Source organism: Rattus norvegicus, chromosome 5, assembly GCF_036323735.1.
Source record: "Rattus norvegicus strain BN/NHsdMcwi chromosome 5, GRCr8, whole genome shotgun sequence".
Taxonomy (NCBI): domain Eukaryota; kingdom Metazoa; phylum Chordata; class Mammalia; order Rodentia; family Muridae; genus Rattus; species Rattus norvegicus.
This window is the reverse complement of record NC_086023.1, coordinates 166,606,531-166,631,167: the sequence shown is the minus strand read 5'-3', so window position 1 is coordinate 166,631,167 and position 24,637 is coordinate 166,606,531. Positions and strand designations below refer to the sequence as shown.

At 47.1% G+C, this 24,637-nt stretch overlaps 1 protein-coding gene and 1 long non-coding RNA gene across 5 annotated transcripts; one reads left to right on the top strand and one right to left on the bottom strand.

Annotated features, from left to right (window-relative positions):
• The first annotated feature begins 384 nt into the window (after positions 1-384).
• LOC102556316 (uncharacterized) lies at positions 385-12,240 on the top strand. Of its 3 annotated transcripts, XR_010052011.1 has the most exons (4): positions 1,173-6,020; positions 7,234-7,618; positions 8,654-8,730; positions 8,902-12,240. It is a non-coding gene; the product is annotated as an uncharacterized LOC102556316 (long non-coding RNA). The 3 variants fall into 3 exon arrangements; XR_592794.4 differs by having other exon boundaries at positions 8,654-12,240; XR_010052012.1 differs by having other exon boundaries at positions 385-6,020; positions 7,234-12,240.
• Positions 11,044-24,327, bottom strand: Errfi1 (ERBB receptor feedback inhibitor 1). Of its 2 annotated transcripts, none has more exons than NM_001014071.1 (4): positions 24,134-24,327; positions 14,551-14,744; positions 14,373-14,449; positions 11,044-13,560 (listed from the first exon to the last, which is right to left on the bottom strand). In NM_001014071.1, the coding sequence occupies exons 2-4, from the start codon at positions 14,670-14,672 to the stop codon at positions 12,380-12,382; spliced, it is 1,380 nt and encodes a 459-aa protein (NP_001014093.1). In that variant the 5' UTR covers positions 14,673-14,744; positions 24,134-24,327; the 3' UTR covers positions 11,044-12,379. The 2 variants fall into 2 exon arrangements, with proteins under 2 accessions (NP_001014093.1, XP_008762484.1); XM_008764262.4 differs by having other exon boundaries at positions 11,044-13,332; positions 24,134-24,274.
• Between the last annotated feature and the right edge of the window lie 310 nt (positions 24,328-24,637).

Below are 24,637 nucleotides of genomic sequence, written 5' to 3'. Positions count from 1 at the left end.
CATGGGAGGCCATTGGTGAAGGTGCAGCCTCAGTTGCAGTTGATGGCCCAGGACTGAAGGAGTCATGTAAATGATTTGAAGCTTGGCACCATGAAGCGAGCCTATGAGAGGCTATTGGTGAAGCCTAGCTGCAGTGGAAGACCCCAGTGTATTGGAGACGCCAGTACCATGGGATGACCACCAAGAACAACAGTGGATTAGCCTGAGCTTAGAGCGCTACAGAGGGCAGAGCTGCAGAAGTGATGCCAGCCCTTTGGAAGAGCCCAGAAGGGGTTGGGGATTTAGCTCAGTGGTAGAGCACTTGCCTAGCAAGCGCAAGGCCCTGGGTTCGGTCCCCAGCTCCGAAAAAAAAAAAAAAAAAAAAAGAAAGAAAAAAGAAAAAAAAGAAAAGAAAAGGAAGAGCCCAGAAGATCATGTGTGGATCCCAGACATTGAAACAAGAAGCGGTAACATGGAAGTTGCCTTGGAGAACGCAAAATGTTTGAGATGCCAGAGCCGTGGGCTATCTGCTGAGGAAAGCTCCTAACAGGGAGTGGAATCAGAGCAGGAGAAAGAAGTTTGTTGCAGTCAACAAAGATGAAAAAGGAGTTAGAGATGTGAAGACCGTTTTGACATCAGACATGGAGATGCAGAGTTTGGAATTTGCCCGGTTGGTTTCCTGTCTTGCTTTAGGGATTACAGTTTTAAGTGATTGGATGGATCTCAGGAAAGACTTTGAACCTTGGACTTGTAACATTGTTGAGACTGCCATAGACTATGTGGACCTTTGAAGTAGGACTAAATGTATTTTGCATTATGCTAAGTTTAGGTGTGACCCCCATAGACTCACGTTTAAATAAGCCTATGGGGACCAGAGAATCTGATAGTTTCTATATGCTCAGCCATGGGAGTGGCGCTCTTAGAGGGTGTGGCCCTGTTGGAGTAGGTGTGGCCTTGTTGGAATGGGTGTGTCACTGTGGGCGAGAGCTTTAAGACCCTCGTCCTAGCTGCCTGGAAGTCAGTATTCTGCTAGCAGCCTTCAGATGAAGATGTAGAACTCTTAGCTCCTCCTGCACCATGCCTGCCTGGATGCTGCCATGTTCCTGCCTTGATGATACTGGACTGAACCTGTGAACCTTCAAGATGGGAGCCAAGGAATACCATGAAGTCACACCACACAAAAAACTTCCCATTAGAGATTTATTGGGAGAGAAAAATCCAGGAAGATGGCTTCCTGTGCTTGGGCAAGAATCAGCCTAGAACTGTGCAAGACGCTAGCATTTCTTGGGAGGGGGGAGGGGGGAGGCTGGACCTTCTCAGGGTGGCCTGGGATTGGAGGGATTATGTGGCCTGATCTTTAGGACAAACCTTAGGGATGGGTGGGGGTTTGTTTGTTTTTCTTGTAGAGCAGGTCCAGGCCACTCTCTCTTGGGGCTGGGAACTGAGAACACCTAGAGCCCTTACAAAATGGCCTTAGGGAAGCCTGGGTGATGGAGCCTGGCCACTCTCTGTCTTAGGGCTGGGCACAGCAGTTTTCTGCCAGGTAAGGGAGTCTGGGAGGCGGGGAGCAGGACCCCACCCCCCACCCCCCCCACCAGCGCCTCAGACTGGGTGGTGGGGGTGGGGATGGCTGAAGGAGAGGACTGGTTATTTCTCAGCCTTGAGGGTTTATATAAAATATATAAAATTTACAAAGGGAGTCTGGGGTAAGGAAAGCCTCCCTTGGCTGCTTAAGTTGGCATGAAAAGCCAACAGAGAGAGAGGAGAGCTAGAGAGATGGCATGGGCTTTATAAAGGGTACTCCAAGCATGATGACAGACGGTGGCCGTTGGAAATTATTTAACTAAGATGGGTGAGGGGACGCACTTGGTTCAGGAACGCGGGTAGTTTTCCTAACAGATACGCAGCCGCTTCTGAACCTCTGAACGCTTGCGTGGCAACAGAGCTGGATTTGATCTTGATTCTTTCCCTGTGGGGGCTAAAGTTTAGCGCTTCGCTCGTGCAGGGGCTGGAAATCTGGAGTACAGTATGGAACTGTTCCAAAAAATTCAGACTTGCCCTACGATCCCCTCCTAGGCACCGCGTGTGATCACCTAAATGTTCTCTCTGGTCAGACAGCGGTTTCTTCCCTGGGGTTAGTCGATACTAAACAGATAACCGGCTGTCTACAAATTGGGCCGCCGGGCTGACTTTCTAAGTAGCAGTTTTCTGAGAAAGCTGAGGTCAAAGGTTAATTCAGACAAGTCTCCTCCCAGCCTGCCGCAGGCAACCAATGTCATTCATCCCTGGGCCTTGCGGGTGATCGGCCCCGTGATCGGCCGGAAACCGATGTGTGCTTCCCTAAGGCCTCAGCGAAGGAGCGGAGCCATTGAATGGGTTCGCGTCCGTTCAGAGAAGAAGGGACAGGGGCTATAAGGAGGATGTAAGCGGGGGTTTCTGGAAGGATCCTTTCGGATGCCTTTCTTCCCCGATCCACTTCAGGACTTTTTTTCTCCGGATGCGTTGGTGGTAAGATGGTGGCTGGCTCGGTGTGGGAGCGCGGACTGTCGAGCTCTTCCCAGGAGGAGCGCGAACGGGGGAAGAGAGCAAGGTTGGTGGCTCTCTGGGACAGCCAGCCTACAGTACGACAGTACGATCCGATCTGAGAAGGTCGGCAGGCAGTACCTTTCAACATTCGGGGCCCAAGGATTCTTCGGTAAATCATCCCTAGTCGGCCACCATGGTCTCAAAGCCAGTGATGGGCTTGGGCTGTCCTGTCCTCATGGTGGGGAGAAAGTGACAGAGTAATTCACTTGGGCAGAGACAGGTGACAAACAAGAAATACAAGAACGGTTGATCAGGCGGTTTCATCAGCCACACAGGTTCACGTGGAAGTCCCAGCCCCAACCCCACTCCACCCAGGGTCAGAAAGCAGGAGACATGACCAAACTTGTTTGTTCTGCTGCTCAAATTGGCGTTGCTGTCTGTCCTTTTTCATTACTTGAAGGGTGGTCTGTCAGTCCTCAGTCAGTAGTTGTGTGTTAAATGTTCCCGCTGTGATGGTGGGATCTTCTGCTCTGATCATATCAATGCCAACCCCCTAAGCACTCTTTTCACCCCATCTGCTCCCAAGAACCTCTGCGAGCAGAGAACCTTGCTATCTTGTTGGAGGCTCTATCCACTGCAACTGAGCACCTGGTTCTCCTGGTGGGTGGTCTAGCCTTGTCTGCTGGTGGGTGGGCTAGCCTTGTCACGCATCTCCCTTCAAAAGCCGATAGTGACCGTCCTCTCTCTACACATGGGTTGTGAAGGAAAAGTAGATTTGTTTGTGACTTGGGAGGTAATTTTGCTTTACTTAGAAAAGGGGACAAGTTAGGAACAGGGTAGCCTTGAACTTCTGATCTTCCTGTTCCCACCTTCCAAGTGTACCCCCAGTTTATATTGGTTGTGGGCAGGGTGGTCCATCTGACACACATTTTTCCACCTCTGGAATTTTAATGCCTGTTTAATAGTACCAACAATGTTCCAAATTGATCGAATCTACCTTGGATTCTACAGGGAAAAAACAAAACAAAACAAACAAACAAACAAAAAAGGTTCTCACTTCACCATGGCTAGAACAAAGGAGGAATACTTGGGTCCCAGGCCCCAAAGACCTGCCAGTCTTCCCACTTCCTGAAACTCCCACCACCTCCTACCAGCCAAGCTGGGAGCAGGCTGGGTCTCTTCCCGCATTCCAGGTCCCCAACAGGAGTAGCCTCTGAAAGCAGATTAGCATAAACTCTGAGATCCTGGGGTGGGGGCTGGGAAGGCACACACCTGTAATCTGCAGTGGGGAATCAAGAGCCCCTGCTTCAAAAGACCGTACAAAGTGGGTCTGTGAGCCCCGTCTGGGCGGGGGTGCTTGCCTCCAAGAAGGACCACCCGAGTCTGATCCTCAGAACTCACAGGCGGAAGGAGAGAACTGACTCCCAGAAGTTAACCTCTGACCTCTGACTTCCACGGATATGCTGTGGCACACACACACACACACACACACACACACACACACACACACACACACCTGCCCCCAATACACAAAATAAGTGAGTAGAAATTGACCAAGAATAAGTAAGGACTAGAAAATGCACTGAATTTGACTCAATACAACGTTTCCCCATCAGGCACACGTCTTGTGCTAGGTTCCCCTGCTAACTGCGGCCTTTGCTCTTTCTCACTCTGGCGTCTTTACTGCTCTTGTCATCCGTGGGGTGGAGTTTTTGGAAGATGTGTCTAGGCGTGGCCTCGTTTTCCTGTATCTTCAGGTCTGGAAAACTGTTACGTTTTATTTATTTTGTAGTACTGGGGATTGAACCCAGGGCTTCACATATGCTCAGTGAACACTCTGCCACTGACCTATGTCCCCAGCCCGTTCTCCTATTTATTTATCAACGGATTGTATATGTGTAAGAGTGTGTGTGTGTGTGTGTGTGTGTGTGTGTGTATGTATGTGTGTGTGTATGTGTGTGTGTATGTGTATGTGTGTGTATGTGTGTGTGTGTATGTGTGTGTATGTGTGTATGTGTGTGAGTATGTGTGTGTGTATGTGTGTGTTTATGTGTGTATGTGTGTGTGTGTGTGTGTCTTGGTGCATGTGTCAAGGTCAGAGGACAACTTTTAGGAGCCAGTGCTCCCATCTTGTCTCTGCCGCTGTACAGTGGACCACCGCCAGCTGACCTGTGACCCTCAGGTTCTGCCGCCCACCTCAGCACAGGCTCCCCGTGTTTAGAGATTGATGACATCACATCTGGCTCTTTAAATGTGTGTTCCAGGGACTGATCTCAGGCTATCAGGTTTCTGTGGCAAATGCTTTTACCTGCAAAGCCATATCCCCACCCCCACCCCTGCCGAGATGCTCTCTGTCCCTCTCTTCTTAAGAGTCTACCCCTTGGGATATATATATATATATACATATATGTGTATATATGTATATGTATATATATTACGCTCTGTTCTTGTTTCATGGATAGAGTGCTCTGCTTAGTCTCTGAGGACCGTTGTTTTAAAGTCCGTTTGCTTTGTGAAATGTTTGCCTTGTGGGTCTTGGGTTTTGTTGTTCGTCTGTGTGCCAGCGTTGGTGATTGAATGGGGCTGGGGTTCATAGATGGTTGGCAAGTGCCCATCTCTGACACAGCTTTTGGGTTTTGAACTTCTTCCCTCCCTCCATTTTTGTTTGTGTTTGGGGATAAGGCCTTACTCTGTAGCCCAGGCTGGCCTTGAACTCAAGCTGATCTTTTATCAGCCCCTCAGGTAAAGTCCTGGGGTTACAGGTGTGCATTGCCACACGCGGTTTTTGTGCTTCTCTGGACATTAATTTTCCTTAAGTGCCCAGTGACTTGTAACTTAGTACATACATGCCTGTGTTTGAAAGTTCTGCCTTCTGGTGGATCAGGGTTCCCATTTGATGAATCTGCCAGCCACAGCAGCAGAAAGAACCATAGAATGGGCAGGGCATGGGCTAGGGGAAGAAGGCTGAGGGCACACACCCACGGTTTAAAACAATTGTTGGGGAGGGAGGGCAGGACCTGCTGTTGCAGGAGGGGATCCGTCTGTCCTCTCTGTTCATAAATGCAGCATATTCTTCCTCTAAGAACTTGGCTTCCTTCATAGACAGCATTTACATCTCTTTCCTGTTCTCTCCTTTGGGCTTATTTTTCCATCAGACCCAAACCATCCACTCTGTCTCTCATAGAGTCCTGAATCCCATAGGCGTGGACCATCCTGGTGCCCACACACACCACTGGGCTCCCATCACAGGTTCTTCTTGCTTTCAGATTTCCGTGTTTAGCAGGAGGGCAGGACCCTCTGAGTGTGATCTCCACCATCCACCATCTCTCCCTTCTGGCCTGGAACCCTGAAAGGTTGCTACCCTAAACCACTCTGAAAACACAGTCAGTGCCTCCTTTTAGTCGGGATACTTGTTTAGAGGGAAAAGATCTAATGTGAGGATTTCTAGCCTCGGAAGGAAGTGAAGATACGTCCTCAGAGGAGTGACTCAGGCAGCCTGGACCTCCCCAGCACAGGTTGGTGTATGCAAAGCACAGTTTTATGTGCACCTGAGGGTGTTGTGTGATTCAGAAAGAATAAAATGAGTTTGTGCAGATGGGACCATACATTGGGCGCTGGGGCTGGGGAATGATGTAAGGATGGGATGATGTGTGTGGGGTGAGGAAGGGACCTCTTTTTGTCTTTATCAGGGTTGTTCATTGAAAGCTCTGTAAACACTTTGTTGTTGTTGTTGTTGTTGACACTAAAGACACCAAGTCCTTAACTATACAATTTAAGAGGAAAAAAACTCTCACGTGTAGTGGCTCACATGCCTGTTATCGTGACACTGGGAGTCTGGGGTAGGGAGTTCACAGAGTTTGAGGCCAGAATGAACACAGAGTAAATTTAGGTTATTCTGGGCTGGAGTAAGGCCCTGCCTCAAAATAACAATTATTATAGGAATAGAAGTTTTCCATAAGCCAGGTATAATGGCGTACGTCTTTAATCCCAGCACTCAGAAGGCAGAGGTAGGTGGATGGATCTTTGTGAGTTCAAGACCAGCATGGTCTGCACAGTGAGTTCTATGACAGCCAGGGCTATACAGTTTTTGTCTCTAAAAAAAACAAGTTTCCCACAGACTAGTACTATAGGTTATGGGGGGGCAGGGATCCTTAAACGAGCTTTTTAGTGGCATAAACTAGTTTTAAAAATGTGTGTGTGGGGGGCTGGGGATTTAGCTCAGTGGTAGAGCGCTTACCTAGGAAGCGCAAGGCCCTGGGTTCGGTCCCCAGCTCCGGAAAAAAAAAGAACCAAAAAAAAAAAAAAAATGTGTGTGTGGGGGGTTGGGGATTTAGCTCAGTGGTAGAGCGCTTGCTTAGCAAGCGCAAGGCCCTGGGTTCGGTCCCCAGCTCCGAAAAAAAGAAAAAAGAAGAAAAAAAATATGTGTGTGCACACATGCATGACAATGTGGAGGTCTAAGGACGGCTGTGGTGTTAATTTCTTCCAGTGACCACATTCAGGTTGCCAGGCCCCCTCATCTTGTCATCCCACCAGCCCTAAATTGGTCTCTGTTTGAGGTCCTTGTCAATCTCGTTGCTGAGTGACAAGTGGCAATCTACTGTGAAGTCTGGCAGAACAATCACGATTTACCATCAACTAAGTTGATGGGGGGGGGGTGTGTGTGGGTGTGTGTGACTTTGAAAACCAAACCAAACCAGATCTCTGTTCGATATCTTGTTTTCTTTACAGGTTCAGCTGACACTGTTTTTGTGGCATGGTATGCTGGCAGGCACTGGCCAGGAGCAGCGCAGGCACGGGAGACAGTGACCTTTTGATTCCTTGTTCTTATATAGGTCTCTTAAGAATCCGGGTCCTTATGAGCAGTACCACTCCTCTACCCCCAAGCTCCTTGTGCTTCCTTGAAAGGCTGTCTCTTTAGTCCTGGTGCCACCACACAGGATCTGGAGTGCCCAGGGCTTGGCAGACAGCAAGTTCCTGACAACTGTGAGCTGTTCATACTGAGACATCTGCAGGCAAGTCAAATAGGCCAGAACTCGGCCACAGGAGCCACCCCTGAGACAATGCCGTATTGTGTGGAGGAAAACACAACACCCTTAGCTTCCTACTGGGCCAGGTCAGTTTCTGACTGTTCTTGGGCACATGGGCAGGTCTGTAGGGAGATGACATAGTGTGGCAGTGGTTTCAGAGAGAGATGTGATGAAATTGGAATGTGTGTCGGGACCTTGCTGCTTTAGGGGCCTCGGTACCCACCTTTAGTGACAGGGGACTTGTGCTACACCCCCCACCCTCCAGCCCCCACCCGGGCCCAGGCCACCTAGGCTCCTGCAAACAGCAGACATGTAATTAGAGGCTTCTGGGCTGGGCTGAGGCAGTACACAGGCAAGTCTGGTCCTGTGCTGGCCACTGTGGGTGCTTGCCCTACAGAGCTGGTATTACTCAGCCGGCTGCAGGAGCTGTCAGCTGGCTGCTGCTGGGCCAAGAACCCTGATCAATGAGGGAGAAGAGACACTGTGTACAAGGACACTGGTTCATCCAAGAACATGAGGCTAGCCAGGAATTCAGAATAACAAAGTACGGCTTCCTGTGTGCTGTGCCTGAGGCGGTGCCATGGCTAGGCCAGAGGAAGGCTTGGCGAGGGCCAGAATGACACGACTCATTCTGCCTTTCACAAGAGGGGAGTGGACAAGGCATGCTGTCCCGGGGGAAGGCACCGGCTAACCCTCGTGATTGTGAAGAAATCCACGGGAGGCGGGTGATTAGATGTTTGCTAAGGAATGAAGGTGCTGCCCGGATCTGTGCTGTGCACTTTCCTAAGCAGTTCCATTTAGCAGGAGCAGGAGGGGGAGCAGATATGTGGATCCCTGTGGGTGATTGCTACGGGCTTTTGTGCTTGGGGTTCCCGGGTGTCTGAACTTACAGGGCGAGAGATGACAGCATTCGAGAGGCACGCTAGCTAAGCCTCTAGCCTGACAGCTAGGAGACAGGTGCCAACTAGTACTCTAAGCACATTCCTTCCCATTCGTTCCCAGCCCCCCACTCCTTACCAAACCCCACCTGCTGCTATGGGGCGGTGACTTTTGAGTCACGAGGTTGCTCTGATGTAAGCTCAGGTACAGAAAAACACACACAGGTATGTTTGCCTCTTCAGACTCCGAGTACACGCATCTCGAAAGCTGAGGGGAGCTTGTCTAAACGTGTGGCAGCAGCAGATTCCTCGTGGCTCAGGTACGAGTGTCCTGAAGTTGAATCCGTGCGGGTGGAAAGAAGGCGAGGAAGCTCACGCCCTCACAATAAGCAGCGCCAGGCACGCCTGAACCGTGTCTGTGTGGTTACAGGTAGTGAGAGGTGAGGCCAACAGTGTAGACAGATTCTGCTCTCTTCGCCTTCACCCCTCAGAGCCTCGAAAGAATGGAATGACTCACCCCTCAGGGAGCAAAGGCGCCAGAACATTCTGTCAAATGACCTACACCACAAGGAAAACAAGTCCTGAAGTGCATTTTTAGTTTGAAGAAGACTTACTGAATATAAGGGCAAGAAAGACCTCGAAGCTTGAGAGCTCAACTAAAATTTCCATTTTCTTTTTTTTTTTTTCGTCTCTTGTCTTTTTCTCGTTTCAAGTGTGGAACCTCAAGGCTCTGGCTCTTAGAAGGCTTCTTCAGGGTCCTCCCAGGAGCCGAGCCCACTCTAGAGCCAGCATCAGGTCCATCTTGTCAAGTACCATGGGCATCGTGCGTCTTTGCATGACAGCTTTTTACAAAATGCCTGACAGAACGGCCAAATGCGTTTCCAGTTTTAAGTATGACCAAGCATCAGTCTGCAACTAAGCAAAGCATTATACAAGGATCGTGCAGACATCAGTTTCCCATTTTGATAATTACGTAAGATATTATACAGGGCTGTAAGGAGGGCTTAGCCATTAAGAATACTGGCTGTTCTTCCAGAGACCCGGGTTCAGTTCCCAGCACCCATGTGGTAGCTCATGGCTGTGGTAATCACAGTCCCACACTATCTTTGGGCCTCTGTGGGCACCAGGTACTGCATGCATGCGACACACAGACATACACAGGCAAAATACCCAGACACATAAAAGTTGGGAAAAAAAGAAACTCAACTCGCTTGGTGCGCTGGCTTTCGGGCAGGCGGGCAAACGGGCAGGCGGGCTCCTGGATGTCTCAGCAGTGCGCTATCAGCGTGGTAGCTGAGTACATTTCTTAGGCCAGGACAAACTGTGGAAAGGATCTCCCAGAAGTCCAAGGGGGAAAAACCCAGAAAACCAGGTAAGGAAATGAAGTTGGAGCTCATGTGAGTACCCACGGCTCCCTGTGCCAGGCAATACTCAGTACTAGGACAGGGACACAGGAGGTCCCAGCTACAGCTCGCTTTGGAAGAAGGGCGGTGCAGACTGCTTTCGGTCTGGAGCCTGCCTGTCATTCCCACAACTCTGAAAGCCATGGGTCTCTCCATCCCCCGCTTGTCACTCTGGTGCCAGTTTTGGGCCCTGGCCCATAGCTTTTAGTGTTTCTGCTAATTTCACTTCTCTGAAATGTTCTCCACACAACAGCCACTGTCATCTTTCCTAAAACAAATCACATCGTGTTCCTCTCCCACTTAGGATCTCTGAGTTGCACCCACTGCCCTTTTCCACTGCTCAGCCTACTCGCCTGTGGCCTTCAGCTTCTGGAACATGCCCAGCTTCTTCCTGCTTCCTGGCCTCTCAGACTTGCCTTCATCTGCTAACATACCTTCTAAATCACCACCCACCCCCACTCTGGACATGATTCCCAGGGTTAAGTTGCCCTTCAGTTGCCTGCTGAATGCCTTTTTAACACTTCCAAATCCTGTTGCTGTAAGCTCTCTTCCTCCCGGATCCAGCATGGCTGCCACTCAACAGGCTTCTGTTATGGGATGAATTCCCAAGCTAGAGTGACACACAGGGCCACCAGCTTGGATACAGCAGCCCAGCAGTCTGCAAGGCTCTCTGCAGTGCCTGGCCACGGGGATTAAGGCCTCAGACAAGCAAGCAGTGAAGGTCACAAAGGGCCCAGAGTGACCCAGACTGAGTCCTAAAGCTCAAGAAGTCTGCACACAGAGTGTCCTACGGACTGCACAGCCTGGCCTTCCTCGTGTTACTGTTTCCACAGAAGCTCCAGAACCAAGTTTACTGTTTATTGTTCCAGGTGAGAGCAAAAAAGGCTTGATTTTTGCCATACTTTTTTTCTTTTTCTTTTTTGAGACAGGGATTCATGTGGCCTAGGGGAACCAAAGATGACGTTGTGAACTGCTGATTCTCCAGCCACCATCTCAAGTGCTGGACTTATGGGCATGCCCTGTTTACGTGATACTCGGGACCAAGTCCAGAGTAAGCACTTCAACAACTGACCAAGTCTTCAGCCCATACATTTTTATAACACCCAAGTAAAGTTGCTCAGATTGTCATTTAGAAATCTACAATAGTTTCAACATGTATTGAACCCCAAACACTGTCATGCTTGAAAAAATAACACCAATTGCTTGAGACATAAGAGTTTAGACAAGACATTAACGGTGTCATAAATAAGTAATATAACTTTATTAAAATGAAAAGACAATATTCAAAATAATGCAACAAAATGAACAAATCCTTTGTCCAATACTGTACACACAGTGCGGAGATCAGTGCATTTTCTAAAGCATGTTTTAACCTTCATTTAGTTCATACTAAAAATAAGCTTTAAATAGCTCAAATAATGTCATTCAGCAGTTTAAACTGAACAGCTTGTTGGGACATGGCAGCGGTGTCCCTCTGTTAGCAAGCACCTTCTCTTTGTGCTTATCTATACAAGATAAACAATCAGAGGATGTAAAAATTGAACACAAGCTACACGTCTCACTGACTCTCAGGGCAGTGAGGCAGCCAGCTGTGAGTTTTCTAAGCAGGAAGATGCTGAAGTGACCTCTGGCATTAAGACGTTCTGTGCTATTGGTCAGAAGTGTTTCACTTAAAAAGCAAACAATCCCCAGGAAATACTGAATAGGAACCAACAACACAAGACCAGCTTGTGTTGTACTTTAAAGTCTCAAAAACAAAACAACATCCCATACACCCCACGATAACTCTCAATCATGGCTAATCACTGGGCTGGTCTATAAAACTTATACCCAACACTGACGGCCAGCACCACTCAACTGCACTCTTGAAAGCCTCTTCAGTGGACGGGAAAAGCAGGAATAGCATGGAAAAGTCACCAATTCTGTCCATTTCCAAGAGAGACATACACAGGTGATAGATAACATGGTCCAGAAACGGCTGTCCTCTCCTCTCAAGACAAACGCCCAGAGCGGCAAGTATTAGGCCATAGAACGATTTCAACAAGACGTTACAGGCCTGGCGAAGAGCACGCCCTGTCGTGTATGGAGAAGACTGCTGGCAGGGAAGGGGAAGAAAACAAACTAGATAGCAGGCCTGAATGCCAGGAATCTCTACATTTATAACTGATCAACAGTACTGCTCTCTCCCGTTTGCTCAATTTTCACACTGTCTGGAGCTGTGCCTCCAGCTCGTTTGAATTGTTCTGAATATAGATTACTCTAGAGTGACTAATTGGTTATCCTGCAGCTATGGTCTATGGTTACACCGCACGTTTATACATAGGTATATAATGTAGTCAAATGTAAAAGTGTCCCTCTAGCACATCTTTAAATCATACTTTTTTCTTCCTATGCTGATAGGTCAGGGACTCCCAGCACAACAGCACCTCATAACGGCTCTATGCCTTCCTCACCAAGGCAGAGTCCACCACTTCATGTTGCCACTTGACACTGTTCTATGAACCTCAAATTGGAAACTTGGCAGCCATCCGTTCCATGTAACTTCTGTTGAACCATGACCCCATATCTACGGAGAAACCACGTAGGATAAGTGTTTGCGCTTCCCGTGGCCGCCCACATCCATTTTCATTCTGGAGGCCAGCTTGTCTGTGGCAGAGACCATACCACAGGCAGCAGGTAATGGCTGAATCTGGGTGCTTGGGTTTGCTTCTTCTGCTTCCCTAAAATACTTCTCATATTTGTCAAGGTATGGCGGTCTCTCAGGTAGTAGGTAATAATGCGTGGAGCTGACCTTCTTCCCATTCTCAATGATGGGCAGGATGCAGGGGGCCTTGGCAGACCCTTCGCTGCTCTGTCTCTGCAGGGCTTTGCTGCTGACATACTTGGGGTCGGGGGCAAAGCTCTGTGTTGGAGGCATGACCCCATTGAGGTAAGACGGAAGGCTTTTAGGACTTGGGGTACGGGAGTTACTCCGAGACAAAGGTTCTCTCGGGGGGACTTTGGGAGGCCTATCTTCATCACTGTATGTGTTAGAGGTCACTTCTGCTGACCACCTTCTGTAGTCTGGCTTGGCTGGCCTGGGAGGTATAGGAACCCGGGGCGGGATCTCAGGCTTGTCTTCATCCGAGCTAGGAGAGGCTCTGTGTGTGCAGCTAGATATCCGGATGGCTGGCTTGTTAAACGACCCGGCTGGTCCTGAGTGAGACCTCCTTAATCTGCGATGGCTTTGAGGCGGGGGAGGGTTTGGATCTGGAACAACTCTGTTCTGGTCAGATGCACAGCTAAGATCTGCCACAGAAACAGTTGGGCTGTCAAAATACGCATAATTGATCTGTCCGCACCCACGGAAGCTTCGCCTGCCAGGAACATCGTATTTGAAATCGGAAGGCACGCAGTCTTCTAAAAGGAAGTCTGTATCTGCACTGGTTAGAAATTCCACCTCACAGTCGGCCTCATCCAGAGATGGGTCCTCAGAGATGGGCAATGGTGGGAGCGGTCGGGAACTGCGATCACAGGGAGCTGCACAGGGAAACGGGGAAGAGCAGCTTTGAATGGGTGTAAGTGGAGGTGTGGAAGCGCACACCCCATTCACTGAGAGTTTCTTAAAACCACACAGAACTTGATCCTCTTCACGCTGTCCCGAGCTTTCACTTGGTGGGATAACAAGAGGGGGCAAGCTTGACTTTGGAGATGGACCACGCTCTGCAAAGAAGTGACCGCTCCCTGGAGCGGACGGAGAAGCACATCCTGAAACAACAAGCAATGCCCATCAAGGACTGCTCCCCTCGTGCTTCACCCTGGGACAGCCCAGGACCGGAGCTCCAGTTCTCTGCCCAGGTCAGGGAAACACCTGACTGCTGTAACCTCGAGGACACCCATGCAACCACCACAGGTGTAATTAGAGCCAGAGTAGGGAACACACGTGATCTGGTTCAAAGAACAAATTATCTCTGCCATCTCCCTTGGACATGTGCTTGGCACACACCCACACGTCCCAGGCAAGTTCTGTGACGTGTACAGAATTCACAGGAGATGAACAGTGTATAATGTACGAGTGCCATGCTACAGAAGCTTACGACACGCAACAATACTAGGCACGCCAGCGTGAGGAAGGTAAGGTGTGGCCATCATAACTGAGTAAATGGCTCACCTGATAAAAAGCTCTTGACAAAAACCCAAGAGACATAATGTTCAAATTAAAATAGCCACAGTTTTCTGAGTCCGAGTACCATGTGACTGCTTACAGCTACTGCTTCCAAATGTGCATTCAGTACTAGTAATGCACAAGACAGATACTGCCCAAGGTTGTTTAAAGTTAGGTCTGCATCATACCTGAGAGCCAACTAATTCTTGATGTGGAGAAATCATAGTTCCACAGTTCTGTTTATAAATCAATGGCTCAGCTGGTAAAGGGTAAGAAAGAATTATCTTCAGAATCTGCTGCCACTAGGTGTCAGACTATTGTTGGAAACTGCTTTAAGAAATACTGCTTGAGGAGAGGGCAGCCCTAACCAGAGTGCAGGCTTCCTCGCATGCTATTCCAAAGGCTTTTTACATACCGAGGGTTGTTAGATGCTCCGGAGCAGGGGAGTTCAGATTGTAGGCCATGGTTATTGGATCGATATTTAAAAAATTCCTGAAAGCAAAGGAAAACATGTTGGTCAAGAGTAAGGAGAATCCTGTCACTGCAGCATCAGGATGCACATAGGAGCACAGGGGCACACACTCTTGACTTACTTTTCAAACTCATTGCGACTGCCCCAGCAGGTCTTCATATTCCCCAAAGCCTGGCCATTATGGAGAAATCCAGTTTTTAATGGGACTCGAATATCCTGAGCAGCAACTCCTGCTGTTGACATTGTGCCCACCCTGGGATGGCCACGAATCTGTGAAGGCCAGGTGCTCTTAAGTCAACCAGTAGCTTTCATTCCCTGGGGAAATCAAGAACAAATGAGAATCACCAACATAACTCAGAAGTAGGATAGTCTGTATTGTAGCATAAGTAATTAAAGGTGGAGGGAGACGGAAAAATTTGGTTGTAGACGTTTCCTAATTCTTCTCATAAGGATACTTAAAATGTAGCCAGCAAAAAAAAATTTGTTTTTGTAAATACAAACCTGACACTTGAAAGGTTTTTCACAGAATGAGAAAGAATCTATTGCCAGAAAAGCCAACCCCTGCTACAGAGTTTACCAGCTGCACAACAAATCACGATTGCTTCTCGGAAGCACACGAACCTCCCTCCCACCCACTAAACTGACCTTCTATGGCATGGCGGGACGCGGAAGGAAGTGCAGTGGAGCCTACCCATTTTTCCCAAGCCAAAAAAGAATTTCAAGGTAGTCATGGCGGTTCATGGCTACAATCCCAGCTCTTTAGGCCTGAAGCAGGAGGATGGAGGTTCAAGGCCTGCTTGGGTACATAGCAAGCTCCGCCTTACTCTTACTGATCCCCTGAAAACAACAAACAACCCCCAGCACAGCGCTCCGCGGGCTGAGCCCACTCAGATTCCCCAGCAGCAGAACCTGCCTCCCGCACAGCCCAACATTTATTTGGACTCTGTATTTCAGGGTTGGCCACAGATGACATATTCTCCAGTTACTACTTGCTCAAAAAAGATAGTCATATATGCGGATACAAATTTCTATTATCTGGTAAAAATCAAGTTCTGCAAGATTACTAGCTTCAGTGTCAGCTTTGGCTATTTGGCTAGCTTCCTCCCTTTCAAAGACAAACTTAAGGGACATTGCTTGTCCCTTGAAATATGAAGTAATTCATGTCCTCCTCCCATGGATTACAAAGGCAAAATATATTTTTCTTAAACTAGTACGCTTCAATTTTAGAAACCCCCTTGTACCAGATGTTTCAGGTCTGGAGTTCCCACACACTCACTCTAATTTTACTTTTATGATTCAGTACTGTGCAGATCCTAAAAAACACCAACTCTGCTGTCTTCAGATAGTCACGTGCGTTTAGGAAGCTAGGCCTTCCTCTGTTGGACAGCAGGATGTTATCTGTCGACTGTCCAGAACACAGACTCCTTTGAGATCTCTACATATGTTGTCTACAGAACTCTGCCATTACATACTTGAAGACCTACCAAGTGCAGACACGGTTTAGGACAGAGCATGGGACTAGGACCAACCTGTGCTGAAGGGGCTACACAGATGGTTCCTACTGCTCAGCAACTAAACATCTACTTACAAATCTCAGGCTAATACACTGCGGCTTCAGAGCACTGTGGGTCCAAGTACCCTTAATACAGGGACCTGGCTCGGCGAGCGAGTGCTTACTGTCCACTGAAGGGAACTATGTGCAAGGCATAGGGGTTCTTATTTTTTTAAACTATCTAAAAAATACCCCATAGATGTTTACAAAGCCAGCTGCTTTGATACACCAGGCAGTTATTTTATGACAGGCTTACAATATTTCAAAGAGTCAAACCTTATTTTTTTAAAACCAGTTTCTTAACGATATATAACAATCTGTTAATTAACAAACCTCAGTATTGGGAGGTCTTTGAGCCTTGGTTTTTAGATTACTGAAATGAAACGTGTTATTTATCAATGAGTAATATAAACAACACATTTTTAAAAAGGCTAGCCTCTCTGTGTATGCTTAGCCAGGATGTACCGAGCCTTTTCTAGACATTCACAAACACTGAGAGGCTACAGGGAAAGGATCTGTGGTAATATGAAAATGAAAGGCAGGCGGGATGGGAGGATGGCTGTGCTGCGGGGGATGCGGGAGGCCCAGCCCCCACCTGTAGGCAAGCCAACAAGTACTACTAGTAATCACTGTGTCAGCCTCCTAATGCCATCCACATCTTAGCTTTCAACAGAGTGATTGTGTAACTGGCGCCTCTGCTCAAGTTGCCTTGGAATCTAAACTTACATTTCAGTGCTTAAAATTATTTCTATGTTTTAGAAAAAGTTATTTTTTTATTCATTGTTTCCATCACCTACTTGTTAGCTTTCTTAAGGAAAAATTTTTTTAGTATAAAAAGAATTGTGTTCACTAAGCCAGCTCACTTCTGACCACAATAGTGTCTTTGTGTATTCATAGAAGGTGACCTGCCTCTAAATTTCAATGGGGAATTGTGAATGGGCCATGTTATGAAACTATCTGAACTTCCTACTTGCTTGCATGGCAGAAGCAAGGAGGGCAGTATAACTGCTGTGCTCTCATCGTTTGGAAAATAACTTCAGGCTGTAAAACCTACAAGAGCAACATGCCACAGGTTTAAGGTTTAGACACACATACATTCATTCTCTCACACACACCTCCCCCCCCCCCCCATTAAGCTAAGGTTATACTAGAAAGCTATTTGAAAGTCTTCTACTGTGCTTCAAAAGACAAGACCAAAAACAAAACAAAACAAAACAACAACAACAAAAAAAAAAAAACAACCCCACAAACCAGTATTCAGGTTGTAAAACCCTGGTGGAAATGGAGAAATCACTCTGCTAATAAATAAAGCAGCACGTCTGGGTCAAGTACGATCTGACTAATGCTGTAGTGTTTAAAATTTTACCCAAGTCCCTATAACTGTAAAACTAGCTCTAATTTTCAAATCATAAAGAAAATAACTGCAAATAAACATTTATGTATGAACATCAGTATCTAAAAGTACAAGATGGTATTCTGTTATGAAATCCAAGAGCATCAAAATAAATGTCAATGCAGGTAGCACAGAATAAACCAGGATCCAAAAATAACCTTGGGCATAACAATTTACATAATCATGAAAAAAATTTAATATTAAGTGATCCAAAATGCAGTTAAATACCAGTACAATGTTTCTGCTAATAGCAATATATTTTTCTTAATTTTGCTCTTCAAATCTTTTTTTTTTTTTTTGGTTCTTTTTTTTTGGAGCTGGGGACCGAACCCAGGGCCTTGCGCTTCCTAGGTAAACGCTCTACCACTGAGCTAAATCCCCAGCCCCTCTTCAAATCTTTTAATTCATTTCTATGGCTTCAAACCCACAGACTGTTCCTGAATAGGTAAGTGCAGCCTGCCTTCCACTTTGCATTTCTCACTGTCTGGTGATTATCTTTCCACTTGGATGGGCCTCTGGTATCTCACAAGCTACAAACCCATTCCTTCCGTCTCTTTACCTTCCTCCCATCTAGATCCAGAAGGATTACACTTCCTGGGCACCACTGTGAGCCTGAGTTAAGGCCAATATACATTCAACTACCAACCTCCAGACAGTTTTTAAACTTCTCAGACCTCTCTTCCTTCTCCTACTGGTTCCAATTTCTAGTCTGAAAATATTTAAACCATACTACAGCCAACAGGATCAAATCAATCTTCCTCAATTGCCACCCCAAAAAGAACCTGTAAAGGCTTCTAAAAGCTCCTTAGCTGGCACAAAAAACCCTTCAGAATGGGGCCTTATTACCTGCCTTTTTCAGCTCTAGCTGTTCTAAGCTTTCAGGCTGGTTCTTCTCACACTGTGCTCCCTCAACAAGCCCCTCCTTTTATTAAAAGCCAGAGCCATGTCTTTCAGTTCTTAGCTATTCTGTGCTCTGCCAGGCTCCTCTCCTACCCTCCAAATCCAGGGCCGGTGCCTTACACTCCTCCTGTAGATACTGGCACATTCAATTCTAATGAACATCAAGTGAACACTCAGAAAGTAACCGTCTCAGGTTTTAAAGGTGATTCCATGAGACTCCCCAGGCTAATAAGAAGGGCTAAGGGAAAAGCACAAATTTGTTCAGGATGAACTCTGTATGTACTATGATGAGTGATGAGACAGGGCAGTAATAACCTAACACGTTTAGGCCATCCTAAATTCACCTTCCAGTTCCTACGTGACAGCATGTGGACTGAGTAGAACTGTAGGCATCAGTCAATGGCTGCTGGCCCAGCTTTCTAAATGGCCTGTTACTAGACTTAAAGGAGTGGAAATCAACTTTACCTTTTCTTACTATTCCTTTGGGCTTGTAACCTCTCTTGAAAATACTCACTTTGAAACTGCTTTAACACACAGAGCTAGGCTCCCTTAAGGCAGTAACCTAGATACACTTACCTTGCCACGAGGTCTCATTAATCCATCTCAGGAGCCATCCGTGAGAGGAGGAGGAGGGGCACATTTTTGTCTTACAACTCATCCAGTTCTGCCCAGTGCTTCCTTATTTAAGAGTGTGATGTAATTTCCTTCTTTCAATCTGGTTCTAGAACCTGATTTCTGTTTATTCAGAGTGATAAATGGTCTTTCTAGTTGCATTTAACAATTACCTACCTACTTCCACAATCAGGGAAAACTATATAGCCAAAGTTTATCAAAAGAAACTGATTAGAAACACTGACGCATTTCATGACTTTGGATCTTCCTCAAATAAACTACTTTCTATGCTCACTGAAAAAGTCTGATTGCCTTTGAGAGGAAATGGAATAATCAGTTTTATTTGCTGTTTTATGGACTTATATTAGTAACTGATAAAAATGACTTAGCATCTACCGGGATTCTCAGCAGTATTGTTACACAGGAGGATCTAAAAATCATGGAACACATCACACTTCTGTCAAAAGTCTTACACATCTTGGCTGTAAATGGTGAACATGTGTCTTCCTGATTTGGGGAAGTTAAGGTAACAAACTGTTAAACGCAGCAAAGACTATTTTGTGTCACTCAATCAAGCAGGTGGTGTAATCTGCATTTATTTACTGAAAGCTAAAGGACATTTCCACAGATACTTCAAGAGCAAAGGTCTGAATTCAAAGTTTTCCAGATTTCATTTGAAAAGCCATGATTTGGGGATGGGGAGAGAAAGGAGGCAGGTTAAGATGCCTTTGTTGTACATTTACTATAAAAGGCAGAACTCATCTTTACATCAGATGCATGGATGACTCTAAAATGAAATGTGACTGCAGGGCTCATGCTTGGGTCAGGTAGATGTGACAGCATCAGCAGATGTTAATGAGTGCTGTCCAAAAGGATGCACGGTCCTCACCTCCAGAGGACCCACACACCTTCAATGTGCACCACACACACTGACCCACTTACAGCTGGGAAAACGAAGGCCACAAGGAAAAGAATTTATCACCAGACTGTCAAAATAAAAGCCAAATGATCGAACTTCCTCGACAATTCAGAAAACTCCTAGCTAAGTGTTTTAAGAAATAGCAAGCTAGTGAAAGTCCCATTAGTTCAACTACTGTCTCAACAGGCTTGTGATTCAGTTTGTCCCTCCGGATTTTGGGGTGATACAATTGCAGCACTGTATTGTTTTTGTCATTGGTATTTTTCCTACAGAGCACAACAGTCAACAACCATCCAGACACAGGCGAGCACACATGGGATGGAAGAGTGATTCTTGCCGACATATGCAATACACTGGACCTGTGAGATGTGTGTAGATTCTGTTGTAATCTTAATGACAACGACCACAATGGACTAACGATGGGAAGTGAGTCTTTAAAACTTTGTTTATTTAACAAGCATTTAAATAACCAGATGGACAATTCCAGATAGTTAGAATTAATACACAGGCGATCATAGTAACATTTGTAGGATACCGTCTGTCAGGAAGGTTTTGTGTGTGTTTTATCCTTGTACCAACCCTGTAAGGTAGGTGGGAAACCATTACTACTCTCGATTATAGCTGAGGAGCTTCTGGAACTTGATCCAAATCAGCTCTGGTGAGCCACGGTAATTCCAAGGCTTACCTCAGGACGCCTGGCTTCAAAGTTCAGGCTCTCGACCATTCCACAGCCTCTTTTAGTCCCTCAGACTCTTCAACTTGATGGAATAAAATGGCTTAAGATACACGCTTGACCCCTCTGGATAAGGCAGGTCCAGTTTTTAGCGGGATTCTATTTGGTCACAGTTTTCCCTTGGGTAAGCCGGTAGCCTATGAAAGTTCCCATTTCACTTCCTCACATTTTCCTACTACAAGGTTATCAGTTATATATTTGACCTAGATATCTAAAAGGGGCAGATTAAGGTATAAATTAATCTTCTGTGACCAACTGTAATAATTCTTTCGATGCTCTTCATCTTCACTAATAACTGCTGCCTTACCACAATGGACTCTTAAACACAGTATTCGATAGGTTTCCTACATATATCCAAGAGGCTTCCTTTCAACACTCTCATACCATGGAACCCATGACACCATCATAATTTTGCTCTATCATAAAGACCTGGAATCCAGTAATAGGGTTCTTTTACTTGTAAAGCACTCTACGAACCAATACAATCTCTGATACACTATCTCACTCGATCCCCCATATCCCTGGAAGAAGAGGCAGGGATTGTAGTCTCCATTTTGCTTTAGAGAAATGAAATGAGCTGAGACACCCCCGCTGACTGAAGCACCCTCCCTGGGCTGTTCTGCACTGTAAGCCAGCCAGCACTCTCCTCACCCACTTCACTACTCCTCCATTTTAGGCGACAGCCTCGGTTCTCCTCATTCTTGCTTCCCTAAAGGGAGCTATACAAAGTGGGGACACCTACGGCCTATGTGCTAGCTAACTGCAGAGGCGGGGTCTGTTTTCTTCAGGTCCAATTCTAAGAGAGCAAACTACTTTCACAAATACATACGGAATGCCTCTTCTGGACACATCAGATGAAGAAAGTGGTTGTTGCCTGATAAAGCCATCTAATGAGGACAGGGAACTTCAGATGGGAATAGCTCTCAAGGGGATGAACAGGCCACAATGGCAGGATAGGGAGGTGGGGGGCTTATTTATACAGGTGGTCAGGGGAGGCCTCTCTAGATAGGCAACTTTCACAACTGACTTCCTTATTTATTTTCCCAGACAGGCTTTGTAGCTCCAGCTGTCCTGAAATCACTCTGGAGACCAGGCTGGCCTCAGAACTTAGAGACCTGCCTGTCTCTGCGTAGTGCTCTTGCTAGGACTAAAGGCGTGTGCCACGTGCTGATTTCTTAAAGAACAATAAATGAGGCAGGAAAAGAACATGTGGACTAAGAATCTGTAACTTGTGAAGTTTCTTCTCAGCTATGAGTTGTGAATAAGAGCTTTTGAACAGTAACTTCTAGTCCTAACCATCCTATTTCTAAACTGAAAAGGGCTCTAATTCCATATTTTAAAGATATACTCACCAAGGTCTGGGAAATTAGTCACTTTGCCATACTCCCACCCCAATTTTACGGTACAAAGAAATTGACTAAAATGCCAATGAGGACTCCAAATCTCACCTTTTGAAATCTCCCACACTTTTTTCCTTAACACCAATCCTGTTAAACAGCTAGTAATTTATAGTTTAGACGCTGAATTTCACCCATTTTATCCACATCTAGTTTAAACTGTGAATGATGCCAGAATCCCAACAGCTGGACTGTGTTTATCCAGTTACTGACATTAGCTTTCGTATGTCCCGGCCAAACGCCTGCAGAGGATGCTGTGCGCATCCAGATGGTGAGGTACCACCTCATACTATGGAGATTAGGAGAGGAGCTGCTTCTCTGGTACAGGGAGCCTGGGACATTCAGATTCCGAGAATCACCCTGGGCACCACCTTTCCCTCCTCTGCTCCTTTGTAGAGCAGGCTGATGCAGGTATGCTGACAATCAGGTCAGCTGCAAGCCAGGAGAGTGTACCTGTAATTTAGGGAACCTGCCTTGAAAAGCTGCCATTAGTGTGAGCAGAGAGGCAGCTTTGTTCCGTAGTGCAGTTTTGGGGAAGAGGCAGTTAAGAGCTACTTTCATAAAACAGAAAACACCTAGAGACTATGAGGTAATTAAGTCATACAAAAGGCTCGCCAGTATCTACTATGAACCCAAAGTAGGAAATCCAACTCGTTAGAAAACAATAATTCTACCTCTCAAAAATATGAGTAATCCAGACATTTCATAGCAGCCATTAAAAAGGAATGACAGATTTTCTTTCCAAACTTTATCAGTGCCTGGGCCAATCCTGTTATGCCTTAAAAATGTAAACCGCGCTTCCCTGCACTTAGTTAATCAACATTAGCTATGCACAGGGCAGTCCCTGCCCTTAGGAGTTCACCATCTGATTTATTTGCCAAGATACCGATTTATAGTTCGAGATTTTTACCACTTATCAGCAAATGCCCACCAGAGCACAGGAGAGGTCGTCAAGGCAACGACAGATAGTGTCCAGCCTCTTTTTAAAAATCCTTCATTAACTCATCTCAAACCTGATAATAATCCAAAAGGGATGGGGTGACAATCACCCAGAGTTGACAGGTTAGTAAGAAACCAGCTTGTTATTTTTTTGTCTTTACAAAATTTGCTCTTTTGCTGATATGGGTATCCAGACTATCTTTGGTCTCCACTTTGGTAAACTCTTAAAAACTCCACGTTTTAAGAAAGTTCTTTTTTTTTTTTTTTTTTTTTTTTTTTGGCAAGAGCCGACACAGTGAACTCAAAAATGTTCCAGTTTCAATAGATGCATATCCACTACACCTGTATAGACTTAAGGAAGTATAACCTTTTTTTTTTCCAGGAGGTTTTTTAAAAAAAAAAAAAAAAGAAAGAAAGAAAAGCAATTTATACCTCACCTTTCTTCACCCCTGACAGTTGCCTGGAAACCGGTCCTGCCCTACCAGTGCTGCAGGTGTACCTCCCGTCACATCTCTTTTAAAGCTACAGTCTCTATTCTTACTACACTTAAGTTTATGACTAACAATCTATTCACATTTTTATCAGGTAGGAGACTGGTTTCTTTCAAGCAATGATGAAACCCTAATAAAGTCCGAGGAAGCACCCATCCAGCACCACCAATCACGATTAATTTGAACAAAGATACGATATACGTATAAATACAGGAGACTACCAAGGAGCCTTGGCGTTTGAACAGTTCTGTCTGCATTCTCATTCCTTCTGTAATAAATTTAAGTCACTTAAGGCAAAGAACCACGCTTCTGGAGAGGAAAAGGCCACGGAACAACTCGGATGAATTAAAAAAGAGGAGGAGGAATGACCTTCGTCGCTGAGTCGCACCGAGACTCAGAACTGGTACCAACCAGAGACTAGCAATCTCCGAGCTCGCCCGCAACAGCTTCCCGCAGAAGCTTTCCGGGCCGGACCGGAGGCTGCGCGGGGTGAAAGGGAAGAGGGAAGGGGCCGCAGCAGCCCCACCGCATCCCCCGGCCGCAGCTGCGCGGGTAAGACCCTGGAGCCGCCGCTCCGGAGCCCCAGGCTGTGGAGACGTGTCGTGTGCTCGCCCGTGCATGGCCCCGGCGGGAAGCCGAGGGCACCCGCGGCTCCTCACGCGCCCCGGCCCATCCCGGGAAGCGGCGCGCCGGTGGCTCCCGCTCCAGCCCGCAGTCGGCCGACCGCCGGCCCTCCGCGCCCCCATCCCGCGGTTCCCGACGCCTTACCCCAGGGGAGCGGGGCCCCGCGGCGCCCTCCCGCGCATGTCCGTCCCGGCTAGCTCAGGGCCGCGGGCTCAGGGGCCCGAGCATCGCGCAGGCGCCTCGCCGCTCACTCGCTCTCTCTTTCTTTGCTTGTTCGCAGGCTGTGATCGCCCTCGCTCGCACACCGTACAGATCTCGCTCTCTGCCTCGCACTCGGCCGCCGACGCCGGCGCAGCCGACGCCCGTATTTATAAGGCGAGCCGACAACGTGACGTCGACGCCCGCCGCCCCGCCTCCTCCGCGCAGCCAATCCGGACGGACGGCCACTTAAAGGGGCGATGGTGCTATCGAAGCCTTTGCGTGGGGCCCGCCGGGTGGCGCTGGCATCCTCGTCTCCTGAGGGGACGTTTCTGCCTGGGCCGCTTCTGTGTGAGCTGCCTAGCCTAAGGACACCGGGTTTTCCTCAGAAGGCTGTGAGCGGCCCTGTTTCCAACCCGGGAAGGGTAGTGATGCTGAGATGCGCTTGGG